This window comes from Siniperca chuatsi, linkage group LG22 (genome assembly GCF_020085105.1).
Source record: "Siniperca chuatsi isolate FFG_IHB_CAS linkage group LG22, ASM2008510v1, whole genome shotgun sequence".
Lineage (NCBI taxonomy): Eukaryota > Metazoa > Chordata > Actinopteri > Centrarchiformes > Sinipercidae > Siniperca > Siniperca chuatsi.
The window spans coordinates 4998782-5017283 of NC_058063.1; the positions used below are offsets into that span (position 1 = coordinate 4998782).

Here is an 18502-nt window from a genome sequence, read left to right on the forward strand (position 1 = left end):
TTCATTGCCTACAGTGAACACCAGCAGTGCGGCATGTAAGATGTATCTCTACCACTGCCACCTCTGCAGTTTGTAAAGCTGCAAAACATGAGATATGGTGGTAACTGATTTATTTTGGCTCTTTCTTGTAGTTTTGTTTTTGCTACATGATTTGCTGCAATATTAAAGGTCACTTCATTTTTCAATGCCCCAGTAGCTCATCATGGATGTAGGCCTGCTCTGGTTGTGTGTTGCATGCTGGCTGCAAATAATCTCAACAAGGTACAGATCACTTGGCAGACCACTTTGCTTAATTTGCTATGTTGTTATGAACGTATTGATGAGCAGATTAGGCAAAGATATCTGCCTGTCCAAGCAATCGGTCAGATGGCTCGTCTCCATTTTGAGAGGTCAGCTGAGACACAGGGAAGTATGCCTGTGTTGTCTGATCCTATGGCACTATTTTATTATACACTCATTCCTCTGATGCAGTCTCATTAACATTCATGCATGCATAGTGTACTGGATCAATGGCGCCGGCAGGATTATATTTCATAGTATACACAAGAACCATCCACCTGCTTGTAGGCTACTTTTAAGGTCTGGGTTCCCATGCGGGCACATATGCAGTCTGCTCAGTGAGCGAGTGAGCATGCCAGAGAGAGAGAGGCTGATTCATGATTTTTTGCACTAACGTTACTGATACAACACCACCATTAAACTCTGATTAGTCTACCGCATACATTTCAAAGACCAGCCAACAAGCCTGAAAAACAACAAGCCAAATAATAGGCCACAATATACTACATTATTATATACTGAATATAACCCAGAGAAATGTGCAGTAAAAGTCGGCACTAAGCAGGCAACGGATTCCCTCATTTAGCATCATCATCATAATAACAGTTAGGCTTAAAGATGGTAACAACAATATGCAACAGCAAGACCAAACCAAGCTGCTACAATAAACAATCAAAAAGCCAGATGAGAAAATAAAATGAAATAGTCTTTGTCAGTCATCGTATTCCTCCGATACGTCTTCAAGCAACGTAAACAGCTGAAGGAGCTCTCAGCACTGCCAGTGGATACAGGCATCATTAGGAAAATCTTCATGACAGTGTTTATGTTTGGCTAGAAGTCTGCAGACAATCTCAAAACCTGGCAGATGTTACTAATGGCATGTGTTTGCCTATTGTGCTGCCTCCATAGTTCAAGCTCCACATCTGCAGTGTCAACATTGGGCATCAAAGCACCACACTCCTCCTTTATCTCCTGCCATAAACTGTCCTTCAACAGTGGCAATTTGTCAGGTAGGTTAAAATGTGGCAGTGCAAGGCATACTCTGTCCCTCACCTCTGGTCGATAAACAGCAAGAAAATTTTTCTTTTAATGTGTTCAACAAAAGCTGGGTTAAGGTCTCACCTGTAGCATCAGCTATAGAATAAAATCCCCAAAAAATCCTCTCACACTGAGTAGCTGCCAGAACAGTCCACGTACTGAACTACAAGGGCCACTTGCTCAACGTTACTAATGTCAGCCATCTCATTAGCCAAGAGAGAAAATCACTTGGCATCCGTGCATTTTTGAGAATTTTGTCTTGAATCTGTTTTCTACATATCTCAATCAGCTCGTTCTGAATTTGATGACTACAGTATTTTGCGTTAGCTGGTGCATTTTCAACATACTGTTTCAGCAACTCATCTCCCATAGCACTATATTTTAGAAGTGCCTGAAAATTACTACTCTCATTTGTGTGGCCCTGAATGGGTATGTTTTGTTGTCCACAAATGGCAATTAGATCGATGACTGCTTTGAGTCCATTTTTATTATGCTCTATTGCTTGTTGTTGTGAGTGATCTAACTTGACTGTCTCTTTCCCAAGGCCACATTAAGAAATTTAACTGTGTGCAGTTGTGCACTTTTGTGAGCTGGTGTTGCTAAGTGTCTTGAAACAAATTTATTTTCATTACTCCAGTCACTAAGTGCCTTTGTTCTCAGAATAATGTCTCCTGATGATAAAATCATGCAAGCTACGCAAAAAATGCCATCAATGCTTTTGCTGTATGCAGAGTGGGTAAAGGCTCTCATAAAAAAATCCTCCAGAATTTTGCGTTCTCACTGATGTCCTGAGATGGGGCTATCCACCCTTTAGTAGGCTTGATTCTAGACTCTAATGGTTTTAGTTTGATGGAGTCAGATGCCCTTTTGAGTTTATCGGCCTTAACACTGCCTATGTCATCTTGAGAGGCTGAGTTACCACATACTGTGGATATTTGCTGCTGTGACAAAACATCAGTCTTCTGGGGTTGAACAGTCACTGTTGGGGGTAGCTGTAATGGTAGATTCCTCCCGGGGCTTATCACTTTGCAAAGTAGGTGGGTCATGGACATGTAGCTGGATGCTAGCTTCTGTTGTAACGTTAATGCTAGCAGCACTAATGTTAGCAGACTCAGTGCTCATGCTACTCTTTAATCTCTGGTCTGGGGACCCCCTGACTTTTCATCTAGCATCATCATCAGGTCAGAATTTCCATTTTTCCAACTTCAATTAAATTTTATTTATATAGCGCCAATTCATAACAGAAGTTGTCTCATTGCACCTTGTCAGGTCTAGACCGTACTCTTTATATTATTTACAGAGACCCAACAATTCCCACCAAGCAAGCACTTGGCGACACTGGCAAGGAAAAACTCCCTTTTAACAGGCAGAACGAGAGCGAGAGAGAGAGAGAGAGAGAGAGAGAGAGAGAGAGAGAACAAGAACCACGTAGATTTTTTTTTAAATAGTAGAATAGTAATTGTAGTGTTAATATTAATATTAATAAATTAGTAATAATAGGAATGACAGCTATAGGAAAAATAATGTCAGCATCAGATCCAGTCTCTGCAGCTCCGGAGGCAGAAATACCTGCTGAAAGCGACAGAAGGAGAGAGGAGAGAAACAAGAAAGCACAAAACTACAGGAGACAGAAGATGTTGAGTTAGTAACATGCAGTAATGGGATAAAAATGCATACAGATGGAGAGGGAGAGAAGGAGAGAGGAAAGAGGCGTATCATGGGAAGTCTAGGCCTATAGCAGCATAACTAAGGGGATGGTTCAGGACTCACCCAAGCCAATGGTATATATTAAATAATTTAACCATGATGTCCTTTGGAATGTGTGGAAAGATTTCTCCGATCTTAACTTTTCTGCACTGGTTTTCTGTAAAAATAGAAAAGAGAATCCTTGTCCTCACCTACAAAGCTCTTAATGGCACCATCATATTTTAAAGAGCTCATAGTACCCTATTACCCAGGTGTGTTGCACCCACAGGTGGTATGTGTGTTATGACAGCCTCACTTTCACAGAAACATGATTCCATCCCTTCCACTTGCTATCACTGCTATGATGACAGATTAGAGAATAAGAATAAATCAGAGGTATGAAACAGCTATTTAACTAGTTAGTAATGTAAAATTTTCTTTTGTAACTTATTAGCCAGTCAACCTTAAAACCTAACACGGCGGATGGCCGCCCACCATTGAGTCTGGTTCTGCTCGATGTTTCTGCCTCTTAAAAGGAAGTTTTTCCTTGCCACTGTTGCCAAGTGCTTGCTTAAATATTATTATAAAGAGTACGGCCTAGACCTGCTCTATAGGAAAAGTGCAGTGAGATAACTTCTGTTATGAATTGGCGCTATATAAATGAATAAAATTGAATTGAATTGAAATTGAATAAAATTAATCATCCAATCATTCCAAATGCAAGCCAACATACTTAATCTTAATGCAAGCTAATGAAGGCACACATTCAGAAGTGAAAATACAGTAGAACAATGCCACATAGATATTTAAAATAATAGTAATGGTAATGGTAGTGGTAATAATAATGACAACAATAATAATAATTGTAAGAGCAGGTGTTGAGCAAGAACATGGGGGCAGTAGGGGCTGGCTCAGGACTCACCTGAGCCAGCCCTAACTATAAGCTTTATCAAAGAGGAAAGTCTTAAGCCTACTCTTAAATGTGGAGATGGTGTCTGCCTCCCGAACCCAAACTGGGACCTGATTCCACACAAGAGGAGATTGATAACTGAAGGCTCTGGCTCCCATTCTACTTTTGGAGACTCTAGGAACCACATGTAACCCTGCATTCTGGGAGCGCAGTGTTCTAGTGGGGTAATATGAGCTCTTTACAATATGATGGTGCCTGACCATTAAGAGCTTTGTAGGTGAGGAGAAGGATTTTAAATTCTATTCTAGATTTTACAGGGAGCCAGTGCAGAGGAGCTAATATCAGAGAAATATGATCTTGATCCTAATTCTTGTCAGTATTCCCATCAGCCTCAGATGCACTTTATGTTTCGTGCAATTAGCAAATGTTTGCATGCTAACATGCTAAACTAAAATGCTGAACATTGTAAACCATTGTACCTTCTAAACATCAGCATGTTAGCATTGTCATTGTCAGCATGTTTACATGGTGATGTTAGCATTTAGTTCAAAGCACCACTGAGGACCTTTAAGTGACAATGGGGCAATTTATGATCCTCACCAATCCTCAGGATGACATCTGGACTTCATCAATAAAGGGAAGAAGGAACATGTTGTTAATTTTATAGAAAGAATGTTTTTATTTCAACATGCTGATTTTGCAGGAACTGAACTAACCAGAACTAGTTACACAAATCTTGTATGCCTCCTTGGGGCCTACTGTTCCCCCCTCCTCTTTTCACCCCTCTCAGGGGAGAAAAGGAAGACAGACATTCCTTTGCGTATTACTGATGTATTGATGGTACTTTACTTTCTCATTTACTGTTATAAGTATACACTATGTATGCATATATAGGGACATATGTATGTGTATTAATGTTATTCATATAGTATGTGTTTAGTGTATTTCAGCAACTGACAAGCATTTCATTCGTAACAATCAATTGATTCTTTAGGAAGAAATTAATATAGGAAAGTAATTAAAACAGAACAGATATGAGCGTGAAGTGTCGCGCCAATGACATCACATCGTCCCTTACAGAAGACTTCTGAAACTTCTTGTTCAGGCTCTTAGTCTTTGCTTCTCTTCAAGACCTTGTCACCATCTTATCTGCTGTGGGAGGACGCGACAAGTTTATAGTTTATGAATGTTAACAGTCGTCAATATGGTATTAGACTCGCTAGAAGTAGCATTTCCATAACGTGATTTTTGCATTAATTTGCAAGTTTTCTGAATAATATATAATTTAATTTATAATTTATATCTATATAATTTATATCTAATATATAATTTAATTTATAATTTATATATAATTTAAATAAATTATTTAATTTAATTATATTCAGTACACTTTAATGTAATTTTATGTATAATTTAATTTATAATATAATAATAATTTCAAATCTGGTGAACCTCCATACACTCTGAAGCCCTTGACAGTTTTAGCCTGGTTGACAGTGAAATGTTCAGGGAAGTGATAACAACACTGAAGTCTTCCACATGCACCAAATCCCAACCTCCTTTTAAAAAAATGTTTTTAATTCAGTTTCTGAGGGGGTTCTTACAATTTTTAATCACTCGATGTAATGAGACAGTATTTAAGACTGCACTTGTGAAGCCTCTCTTAAAAAAAGTACCCTTTATCCCTCAATACCCAGCTATTTCAGACCAATCTCCAATCTTCCATTTTTAATAAAACATTTAGAAAGACTTGTGTATATTCAGTTAATCAATTTTATTAATTCAAACAATAAGTTGGAAATTTTTCAGTCTGGTTTTCGAGCTAATCATAGCACTGAGACTAGTCAAGGTATACAATGACATTAGGATGCATCTGGATGCCAAAAAACTTTTGGTGTTGGTACTACTGGATCTGCTTATGATACAGTTGATCACAACATTCTTTTAAATAGACATAGGAATCTGTTTTTAACTGGTTTTCTGTCTGGCAGAGAGTTTTTTGTTGCTATTGATAATAACATCTCCAAAACCTCCAAAATAACCTGAGTGGTTCACCAAGGATCGATTTTAGGTCCACTTATATATAAGTAAGTGTAATCTATAAAATCTATATAGGTAACCTCTAGGTGATGTCATCAGGAGACACGGCATTGCTTTACATTGTTATGCCGATGACACAAAACTTTATGTGGCCATGTCTCCTGATGACACAGGACCAATCGCTTCCCTTTTTAAATGTATTTTAGATTTTAATGTATGGATGTCACAAAACTTTTTACAGCTCAACCAGGACAAAACTTTAGTCATAGGTTCAAAAGCTCAGAGAGAGAAACTGGTTGCAAAATTAAATTTCATTAGACTTGCCCAAAGCCAACAAGCAAAACATCTTGGTGTAGTCTTTGACACAGACCTAAACTTCAAAGCTCACATTGGGGTTTGTCACCAAATCGGCCTTTTATCACCTTAAAAATATCACAAAAGTGTGACCATTTCTCTCTCTGAGTGACACAGAGAAACTAATGCACGCTTTTATATCGAGCAGGCTGGACTACTGTAATGCTCTTATCTGGTCTACCCATAAAACGTAAATCAGCTACAGCTGATTTAGAACTCTGCGGCCTGAGTGCTGACCAAACCACTCAGATATGCCAGTGCCACGGTCTGGCACTGGCATATCTGTCTCACATGCTCACAGCATATGAACCGGTACGGCCCCACAGGTCCTCTGGCATGAGTCTGTTAGTTGTTCCCAAGTGCAGAACCAAAATTTTTGGTGAGGCAGCTTTTAGCTTTTATGCTCCAAGCCTCTGGAACAGTCTGCCGGAGAATCTGAGAGCAGCTGGAAGTGTTGAAATTTTTAAACAAAATCTGAAAACCCACCTGTTTCAGCCAGGCTTTTGATTTAGACTGGTTTGTAGACGTTATTTACTTTATTTTATTATGATTATTTTATTTTATTATTATATTATTTAATTGTATTTATGATTGATTTTATTCATTTTTATTTTGCTGTCTTTTTAAATATTTTATCCAATTTTTAGTCTAGTTTTTATCTAACTGTATTTTACTATTATTATTATTATAGCTTACAATCCTTTTCTCATTGTCATCATTTTTATCTATCTTTTAATCTATTTTATCTTACTCTTTTATGATCTACACTGCTGTCTTTTTATCATGTTGTCAATCATATGTGAAGCACTTTCAACTGCACTAACCTGTATGAAAGGCGCTATACAAATACATTTTGATTGATTAATTGATAATGAATCTCAGGTGACAAATTCACTCAAGTCAAAGTCAATCAAATAAATTGTGTGCTGATAGTGTGGCATATAAGGTGTTTATGTGTATTTGGCCACTCACTTGTAGCTATGTATTATTTTTTATACAGTATATGCACTTTATTTTGTATTTTTACAGTTACCCCACATTCAAATATAATGCATTTCTGATTTGAATAAAAGACACTAGAAATTATATATTATTCAGAAAAATTGCAAATTAATGCAACTTCTAGCGAGTCTAATACAACACTGACGACTGTTAACATTCATAAACTATAAACTTAGGTATCTCACTAGCAGACGGTACAAACAGCGGCAGTTACCGTGGAGTTACCGTGGCAGGTCAGTGGGAGGTGCTGTGGCAGGTCAGTGACAGCTGCCACAAACAGCGGCAGATCAGTTATGGCAGGTGCCATAAACAGTGGCAGTTCAGGGGCAGGTGCCGTGGCAGGTCAGTGGCAGCTGATGCTACCACTGGAAGTGCCACTGCTAGCTGCCGCTGCCACTATTTGAGCCAGCCCTTGCTGTGAACTGCACGGGAGCGCATCCAAATATGCCATAGTGGCCCACAGAACCAACCTTCGTCTCCCTTCTCCCTTCCAGCACTTGTCCCCTGGATATCTGAACCACCAGGTGAAAACATGGGTTAAAGCTAATAGGTTACTAAAAGATAATTTAGCATGAGGCCAGGAATAAAATCTCCCTTCAAAATAATCATGATATGGAATCGAAAAATATTTCACTAGTGCTTCCCAAAACGTCTCTCAGCTGCTGAATGATACATTAAGGTATTTCACTGGTCAATATTAAGGTTTATCCAGTCTCCTGTGTTTCTGCAACTTAAGACATCTTACGATCATTCACTGCGTTACACTGGTCATTCATTAATTTATTAATTATTCATCGCTGTATTCATCTTTACTCATGGTTGCATTTATTTGTTTGTTTGGGTGTCTAGTTGTTTGTGTGTTGTTAGTTGTGACAGTATTTAATGTTTCACAAATAAAGATCAATGTTTCCTTCGTTTTCTGTAACTTTACGTATCTGTCGTTTTTACCTCTTGCTACCTGATTTCAGATTAATTCCCTCACAAAGCTAATTTGTGCATTCTCTCTTGACTGATCAAGAGAAACGGCTTAGTGTAAAACTGAGCAAAATTTTAACTACATGTTAAATGGTGTTAAATATTAATAAAATTGCTGCTTCGTATTCACTACATATTGGTGGAGAATGCAGGCAGAAACACCTAGGTTTTCTACATCATTCATCATTGCATTTATTAATTCAGTTATATGTCTGTAGTTATTAGTTGTGTGTAGTTAGTAGTTCAATAAACTTTTCATTTATAAAGAAGTTGATTATGTGGTTTGTGTGTCTGAAGTATTACAGTCACTTTTAGCTTTTCTAAGGGTGGTGCCCCAAGGTGCGTGTTAAATTCTGTTACTCACTATAAATACTGATTATTTCTGATAGCCGAAGTTGATGATACATATTTTTGGTGCCCCTTAAGGCTTAAGGCATTTACACCACACTATCAATATATTTTATTAATTTAATTTATCTTCTTATATCTTATCAAACAGTGACAGTAGACCTAGCTAGTAAGATTCAATCAAATAGTTTGAAGAATAACGTAGGTCTTTAGAGTAGAATCAGTTTTAAAACTGTAATGGTATGAGTAAATTTCCACTGCAACATTATAGCACTTACCTCAGCCTCTGTTTTTCAAAAAACAGTCTTAGAAGAGTACAGAAGTAAAGCTGCTGTGACTGCTTATTGTTCTTGATTGGAGAGATGTTGAGGACTATACTTCAGCTGTATGATTGCTCTTTAAAAGTTTGGAACATTAGCATGCTTTCACCACTGTTTTTAAACATGTTCACCAAACTAATTTGATACTTGTAATGATTTGTCTTTCACTATGTGAAAAGTGTTTTCCTTTAGAGGTGTCCAGAAGGCTGTTCATGAAGACAAGAGTAATGTAATGATAGTTTTGCATGTGAATTTTGTATTTTTTGTGTATTTCCAAAACCAAAAATCTTCATGAAAAAAAAAGATTGGGTATACTAAAACTCATCAAAAGTGGTTTCATACAGTACTCTCATAATCTATTCAACTGTATTTTAAGGGTTGAAATTCGTTTAGTCAGTAGGATAGAAATGAGAAGTGTTTATAGTTTTTATATATTTCTGTGGGATCACAGCCAAGCAACACTTGACTTAACATCTGTGTATATGAAGATATGCAACACCTTTGTAGGTCATAAAACTAAAAAGTAGCAGAACAGCTCTACCACTGCAGGTCTGATTAAATTTTACGGAATAAACAAAATTCTATTACCAGCATGACTTGGTTAGCCTGGTGGTTGACTGTTTTTCTTTGTTTCAGTTCACAGTAACAGCAGCTCATCAATGCTGACGTGATCATCAGCAATAAAATTAATCCCTTCCAGCTCCAGAGGCGCTGTCTTGAGGCTGATCCAGAGCTCTCTGTTGGGGTAAGTGATAGTAGTAACTACGATGGCCAACTTCCCTTAGAACACTGCCATGCACCTGTCTCTTTCACCTCACGCTGTATGTGTGCCACTCACTCAGTGGCCCCCCTTCAACTCTCCCACACCCCCTTGGGGAGGAGCACCTTATAGTTTGAAAACCTCTGCTCTACAATGATAATGTAAACAACATAAAATTAATGCAGACTTGATGTACTCAACTGTAGCAAGTTTCAAGAGTCTTGACCAAGAGAATTGACCAATGGCTGTCTGAAAAAGGGGAAAAGTACATCAAAAAATCTGGACCTGGGCAGCAAATGGTTGGCAAAAATGTAAATTGCACTTGATTTGTGGTTAAGGAGCTGAAATTGTTCTCTTAAGTCAGTGCTGCCATGGCTGAATAATTGTTAGCTTACTGTATTTCTGAAAATTTCTGACTGTGTGGTTAATAATCCGATCTTCCAGTTCTCACGTTAAAATGTAAACGATTCTTCCTCTACCAATGAGTGAAAATGACTCTAACCTAATTGATTTTATATAAATATTGGAATCATTTGGAGGGGGGGGGGGCAAAGTCAGAAATGGTCAAATTGTACACATAGTGGCTTTAACCAGCAGCTTTCTACATCAAATGTAATCCTGATATGGAGTGATGACTGTTTCAAATCAAATGCAGGTTTTTATAAAATACTCTACTCATACGTCATTGGGTAAAATCAATTTAGAGTGAGAGACAAGGAGACGATAAAGAGACCACGCGCCACAGGGAGTAAGAAGTATATAACCAAGTGTATTCCCTCTGTTAATGTACACATATTTAGAATCATCTCACTGGAACACTTTACAATAACATTTAGAAAGAACAGGAAGATACTGGGAGGAGTATGTTTGGAATGGAGAAAGAGAGAAACCACACAAACGTGGCAGGAGGGTGAACTGATGGAGCCTGTCAAATGAAATGGCTGCCATCTTGTCTCAAGCCATATAGACAGAAATAGATATAAAACAAATAAAAAAACATGGAGGATGGATAGAGCCTGCTTTCTCCACAGGGTATGGGGACATACAATCTGCCATACAGAGAAAAAGGAATAGATGCAGGACAAAAAATAGATTGAGGATGACAGGTGGAAGATGGAATAAAAGGAGAGGAACTTTTCTCCCCTGGAAAAGGAACAATGCATGGTTTCATGTTCATAACCCAAATCACATTTGTTCAATTACCAAAAGAAAATACATAGAAATTTAAGTTTTCCAGAATCATGGTCATTTTTTTTTCTCCAAACAGGAATGATAGCAGGGAAAACACATTTCTCTTAGTAATGGGATGAGAGTCAAATATTTAGACATTTCACAAACTTTTTTCAGGATTTTTCTTTTCTTTTCATGGTACAATTTTCTTTTTTTATAGAATTGAGAAAATTGGAATACTAGAGTTCTGTTGTACATCTTCCAGGGAACTGCCGTTCACCTTTTATTTGTATGCTCTTCCCACAAAGTTTGATTTGCCCATTGGCTGCCATCAGTCCAGTCAGGCTAGAGAGGGGCGAAAGACCAAGTTGCTTTTTCAGTTGCAAGGTATCTCTCTCCACAGTGGAACTCCAGCAAGAATGAATTCAGAATTTCCCTAAAATGTCTCTCATTTCTCCAGAGAAAAGAATCAAATAAAAAAAAGAAAAGAGTAAACCAAAGTGACTGAGTCTTGCAGCAAGGCATTGCATCAGCCGTACTGTTCATGAGAGGAGTAGGATCTGGGAAACAGGGGTTTGGGCGGTGAAACTGTTCTGACGTCAAAAATCCTACAGTCCGTCTTCGCTGCGCATTATCAGCGTACTCTCACTTTCCCACTCGCTCAAGCTTTAGGTCCATAGGTTTCTGCAACGTCTATACATATATTTATAATTATATAGAACAGAGTTCATCTTGTTTGCTGGAGGTTTTTTCTGTTTTTCGGTTATTAGTAACTGTAAGGACGTGACACAGTTTCTCTGCTAGCCCACTAGGGGGCGTCTTGAGGCCCCAGAAACACATGACAGATCTGCTGGAACAAAAGACGACCAAGGGGTTTTGGCCTCAACAAGTTTTTGGCGGATAAACGTACAAGTTAGCATCCATTAGGTTGGAGTGGTGGTATCTCACATAGTTGCTACGTTTAACGTTGTTATGATCATCAATCATCGTCATATTTTTTGTTTTTTAAACTCCACAGAAAGAAAAACAGTTTTTATCTCTTTTTCGTAAATGAATACTACATGCTTGAAACACGGCAGAGTTTACGTTGCATCAGCTGCTAAGCACCGTAGACAAGGAGAGAAACAGAGTGCAGGAGCAAATGAGAGAAGAGAGAGAGAGAGAGAGATCTGACAAGAGGTGAGAAATCAGAGATGTCGAACACTTACAGAGGTGGGAGAGCTGAATTTGACACAGTGTTTCTGTAAGCTGGCAGTATCCTGATTTAACAGATGGATGTCCAGTTGCTAATCCAAGCCTAGTTGGAAAATAATATGTTGATACTGTCTAAGGACGGCTTACACCACAAGCTCGCCTCAGAATGAAGCACAAACCTTGACACAAATACTGATTGTGGTGCTTTCTTACAGTACTCAAGATAGTAAATAACCTATCATGTGCTAATCCATAAATCACTGTTTTATCAGCATTTGGTATAAGGTTGTTGGCACAGTATGTGTTGAGATCTGAGGTGTAATAGCCTTTCCTTAAAGCCATACTGTGGTTAACATTTAATAAGGAATCAAATCAATCAAAGCAATGCTGAAAGGTGTGAACAGAACCATGATGTCCTTGCCATCTTACTTTGCTGCCTCCCTCTGATTAGACTGGAATTGCTAACATGTATGGCCACCTGACAATACTGAGCATTAAATTAATTACCCTCAATGTTATATTTGCCATTTTCCATATACTGCCTTTTCTCTCTCTCTCTATTTCTCCCTCGTCTCTTTCCTTCTCTAAGTGTGTTTGCTGTCTGTCTCTGTGTGTCACGGCGGCGCTCCCTCAGACGTAGTACTCTTTGTCTTTGTTCTTCTTGTTCTTGGTGACCGTCTTGGCAGTGCTGGGCTGTTTCTCCTTCACCAGGGCTCCGTTGCTCTGTGTGGCTGAGTTGCTGATGTAGTTGCGGCTCTGGTCCACCTGGTAGGAGCCCTCGTCACGGTTGCGATACTTGTACATGGCGTAGAGCAGGATGAGGATGCAGAGGGCGGCAGCCGCCACGATGCCCACCACCATTCCGGTGGTGCTACTGGACTGCTGCACCTCCACGGCGCCTGGAAGCCCTCTCTCAGGAGACGTGGGGTCTGGAGTGGGAACATGGGGGAAATTTGGGGGGTAGGTTATTCCTGGGACTCTGCGGTGGCCTGGGTCTGACGAAGGGTGGGCCGGCGGCAGCAGCACCTGGTCCCGGGTGTTCATTTTCCCGGCGGGGATTTTGTTGTTGCTACTGCTGCTGCCACCAGCGGCCGGCTTGATATGCGGGCTGAGCTGGTCGGGGTTGGCCGTAGGGGTGGAGGAAAGAGGTGGGCGGTGGGAGTTGGGGAAGCGGGAGAAATGCCGGTCTCGGGGGTTCTGGACACCGCCCTCGACGGCTGGAGGAGGAGGGAGGACAGTCCTGTCGGTGACCAGGGGGGAGTTTTTGTAATAGTCTTCGTCATCCGACTCGGTCATCTCCCCCGAGCCATATGCCGACACCTCGATGGTCTCCTCGCAGTCCTCCTGGTCCAAGGGGCAGGGGGGCCGGCCGTTGGGCAAGGGGAGGGACTCTTTGGTGGTTTCGAGCAGGGTGAGGAAAGGGCGGTAGGTGGTGGGGAGTGGGGGGATTACTGGGTAGCGGGTGGCAATTGAAGGGGGGTCTAGGGAGTCCACTGTTATTATGGGCAACACTAATTCACCTCCTAGGATAAGAAAGAGACAACGAAGGAAAAGAGTGTTAGAGACCACCTGAGAGAGAGACCACCTCCAGATCAACAAAGAAAAACAGTTCAAATGAATACAGCAACACCAGTATTAGAACAGCACTAAAACTTAACATGACGTTAGTTATATAAGTTTAGTTAGTCTGTTCTATTTAAAAAGTTAATATGCTGACTAACTCTGAACTGAAAAATACAAGGTGTAATAAAATACTCTATCCTGCAACTGTTCCTGATTGTTCTGACCTATCTCCCTATATTGCATGGACCTACATGTTATAGCACTAATACAAGATAAAAGTAGACTACAAATTACACTGAACAACTTAACATCTATTGTACTACACAGCCTATCCTTCACTGCTAACTTTCTAGTCTTACCTATGCTTACTACACTAACGCTCAGATGTTTCTGCTGTGATTGGTTAAATAAGATAGCAAACCACGAGGTTCAGGTCACTTACATCAACAAATTGGCCGCATGATTTTTGCATGAAAAAAAATTACAAAAAGAAAGCTGTGTAAGATTGTTCTCGGATATTGATAAACAACTCCCCCCCCTTCTTTACCTCCTCTCCTCTTTTGTTTCTTTATTGTGTGAAAAATAATCATAATGTAAAGAAATATATTGTTGAATTATTCATTTTGTTTTTTTCAAAATTCTCGTGAAAAATGGGCTCAATCCCATTTTCCCCCTTTGGGCATGGTGGTTTCTATGGCTCATTTCTAATTAGCTTAGTCTGTATGCAAACCCTCAGGAGCTGCTTCAGGAAACTGATGCCCCTAATTTCTAACCCAAACTCTCAGTACACACTACAGTACACTGAGAGACAGTATTAAACACTACTGCTCCCTTTTTAAGTCCCCTATGCCCACTTCCCTCCCAAACACCACACATAAACATGGGGTAATGATGTTCTTCCTAAACAGCCACCAACACAAGTGAACAGTTAAAAAATTGTCTTAATGAGCCAGAATTTGTTGTCAAGCTTCGGTTATGTAATCTGATTTGAGCCCACTGTGAAATGAACACCCCTAAATTAAATAAATATTATTGGGTGTATAATATCATTTTCAAAAAGTTGCATTGCCCAGCTGGAGTTAAGGGTTAAACATATTAGCAGGATGTTAACAAAACATAGAATATCAGTAACAGTCTGTTTATACACTACATTTGACTTCATAACAGTTTTCTCTTCAGTCTGGTAAATGTGTAAGGGTCACAGTCAAGGAAACATTTGAAAACATGGCAAGGGGGATTAGATTATGGCACAGCTTGGGGGGAGAAAAAGGGAAGGTAACAGCAAAACATGACCAAAGAAATGCCAACATCACCAGCATAAAATCATGACTCTGGCTCTTTGTTCATTTGATGAGGTAAATCAGAGTGACTCAGAGGGAGAGGGGTTGGATCAGGCAGTTCAGGGATCATGGGGGAAGTATAAGGGGGTGGAGCCCCCCAAACCTTGTCAGTTATACAACCATACATTTTCACTCAAAGAATGGCAAATGCTTTGTTACAAAGGGTGATGCATTTAGTTAACAAAGCCACTAAACATATCAGCATATAACAACACACTTGAGAGAAACAGGCCTTGAAATGAAGCAAAATGTGAGAGCTGTAAAGGAAAAAACTTAGTTCTTTAACCCTTCTTATTTCTGTACCAGTGCTGGAAAGCCTAGTTTCCATGGCAATGCTCAAGTTATTTCTCTCCGTTATATTTTCTTTCTTTCTGTGTTTGAGGACTGTGTTTCACCTTGAAGGTTGAGGGTACAGCAGAGTGTGGTGGCACATTTGGGGAACAAAGAAGAGCCGCAACAAGTAGGATTTTGCAAGTTTTGTGCGTTCCAAAAAATCTTTGGTTTTGTGGAATAACTTGTCAAAGTCAAAGAAGAAGGAAAAAAAACTGTTTTAGGGACCTCAGAGATGGTTCCTCAGAGATACAGGACGTTCGTGTGACTGAGGGTGACGAACGAGATGGTAATGTCACTATCTTTATTTTGCCATCTGTCTGCATGGTAAGCAAGTGCAATTTCAAGCTTTATACCTTCTGCTTGGTGTGTAGCCCACCAATTACTGAGGGGGTACCTCCACTCACTGTGTGCCCTACTTAACAGTGCATGTGACTACATGTTAGGGTAATACTTCTTGTAATCCTTGCAGAACCAAGAACACTGCTTAACTTGTTTTCTGTCTAAAATCTATCTTATATAAACCCATAGAACAGTGCTTAAAAAAGATTATTTAGATATTCTGGAGGCAAATATAGATATTATAGAAGAATATGAATAAGAAGAGTAAAGGATTGTTCCGACAAATCACGTACCTCACTCTGCTGCACTTTTAGTCCGTAGTAGAACTAAAGCCTGCAGGCCATATGTTATCATACCATATGACTGGCAGGCAGTTGCTGTTATAAAAATAATGAACCTCAGCCCTCATACACAGAGTCAGCCACATCGCAGCACTCTAGGCAGTTATCAAGTGAACCATCTTTTAATTTCCTGTTGTTTGACCCAAGCCTACTGCACCCATAGTTTAAACCAATCAACAACTTCAATATGCTCTCCCTTTCTCCACGACTGCACCCTCTTCTCTCTGTATGCAGCTCTGATTGTTCAGTTAACACCCACAGGCAGATTACTGATAGGCTGAGAAAGTTGACTTGAGTAAGAAAAAAAACATGACAAATAACACATATGTTCGTAGATGTGTTCTCCTACTGAAAGCTGCCAAGAACCACAGACTGAAACCAGAGGAAACCCATGATTTGACGGATTTGTAACATGCAGGACACTTTCAACGTCAGCCCAAGTGAGCATGAGATATTTAGGTATTTTTAACATGCAGGTGCAGGCTATGTTATCATTTTATTTTACATCAAACCCCTCACTCTGGACCAACTCACCTAGTGGTTCAGCAGTGTTTAAACCAAAACCAGGCTTGACTGAGGCCGATTCTGATGCAACAGTGCTGAAAAATACATATATCATGATTCCAGTGTGTGGGTGTCTCTTTCTTTAACATTGTAACACTGTCATTTAAGCATTAAAGCAAGAGAGACTGAAAGATATTCAGCCTGATTCATTGAGTTTGACTCTATTGATTTAAACAGCTGAAGCAGTGGACCCACGTTTAGCCCACATGATGAAATTTCTTCTTTATCTTTACCCATACGCCACTCCACATCGCTTCCAGTATGAGTCATCCCCTTCTATTTACTCAAAATGAGAACAGGGCAGATGAATACTGATGCATATATGTCAGTCTCCTAACAAACAGTGTTACTCTGTCGATCACGTCCATTTAAAATATTTAGAGCCAAAAGGTTGTTTGGAGTTTCAGCATTCTATAATTCAGCTTTGATTAGGCTGCAGATGGAAAATCCAACAGTGTGTCCGAATATAATATATTTTCCCTTGCTTGCTTTTAAATCATGCTAGATCATAATAGATACAATTATGGCGATATCATCTGTGCAACAGGGAAAAAAAAACCCTGTTTCTTCATACATGCATAAACATAAACTGTTTACAACTGCTGCATTTGCTGCTGTCTTCTCATATTGTGTCTCATTAGGAGTCACATAATGGCTACAGTCAAAGTCACCTCCCTGCAGCTCATCAGCACCTGGATCCACTCCATGAAGCAGGCTGTATGTGTTTTTCTGGCCTGCCTGGTGTTTCCACCTCACTATGGTATAAATCTCAGACATGCACAGAGATATCAAAATCTACTACTTCACCACCTCCCTGATTTTGCCTTGGGCCTGTTTCTGTCCTTCTTCATGGTCTCTATATCTGTTTTTTTTCTACCATGGTGGTGCAACCAAGTATATCTGCGTCACATCTGTTTTGCACTGTAAACGCTGTATATGTATTTGTTAAATTAAACTGCAAAGCTAACTGCCTCTTGGAAAATACAAGTAATGAAAAATTAAGTGAAAAAGAAAATACTGCGTTAGGTGGGTCAGACATACTGTGATCCAGTGTTTCTCCACCATTCTCCTTGGAGAAGCTATATTTACAGTGTGAGCAGAAAGACACTCTGCTGAGAAAAGAGTGGCACAAGGAAAAAAAATATCCAATCCTCTGGGTTTACATCAGATTTTAATTATGATTTCTATATATAACATGGATAGTTTGCAGCAGAAATACTTAATGACAAAAAGCACCATTGACTGACTGACACTGACACCATAGATTGTTTTGAAGTAAAATGGTTTCAAAGTATCTGAATAATGTTGAATAATGCAATTATTCGGTTTTTGCTATGTGCATTTAACAGTAGACTGAACTGTCTGAGCATCAGCCTCTGCATTCATTTCTTTAGAGCCAACAATTATTATTGTTGTATTATAAATACTTATTGTTTTTATCCAAGTGTATCTCTGATGACAAAGTACATTGTGTACTACAATGTTACGGTAGTTTATGTACACAAAACAGTAATGGTAACACTGTTCAATTGCAATCAGAAATAAATCGCATATATATATATATATATATGATATTATCGGGGGCTCGATTCGTGGACCCTTACGTTGGGGGCCCCACAGGAGGCAGACGCGCCCCGAAGCTCCACGAAGTGCTGCTCACTTCCTTTCGGCGCCCATTTTAACCAAGTGGACTATTCAGACTGAGCGCGTGCGAGTCGGCTCGTGCGAGTCAGCTCGTGCTCAGCAGCGATAGTTTCGGCATCTGGTCTATTTTTTTGCGTGCCGCGAGTGAATCTGGCAAGAAAACACACTGATAATCTATTATAAACAATATAAATTGATATTATAAATGATATAAACGATCTGATTCTGATAAATGATATCCCATACTTGCTTTTGAGTTCTCTGCCCCTCTCCCTTCTGTTCTCCTGGAGTGATCCTCCCCC

At 39.5% G+C, this 18502-nt stretch overlaps 1 protein-coding gene across 8 annotated transcripts in view; it reads right to left on the reverse strand.

The window, feature by feature from the left end:
• Positions 1-10461: 10461 nt before the first annotated feature.
• Positions 10462-18502, reverse strand: part of nrxn2b (neurexin 2b) — a 736473-nt gene continuing 728432 nt past the window's right edge. For 7 of the 8 annotated variants that reach the window (XM_044183092.1, XM_044183090.1, XM_044183088.1 and 4 more), the window contains one exon: positions 10462-13599. In XM_044183092.1, coding sequence (XP_044039027.1) covers positions 12707-13599 — 893 coding nt within the window. In that variant the 3' untranslated portion in view covers positions 10462-12706. The remainder of the gene's footprint in view (positions 13600-18502) is intronic. The other variant, XM_044183093.1, reaches the window with a different exon arrangement.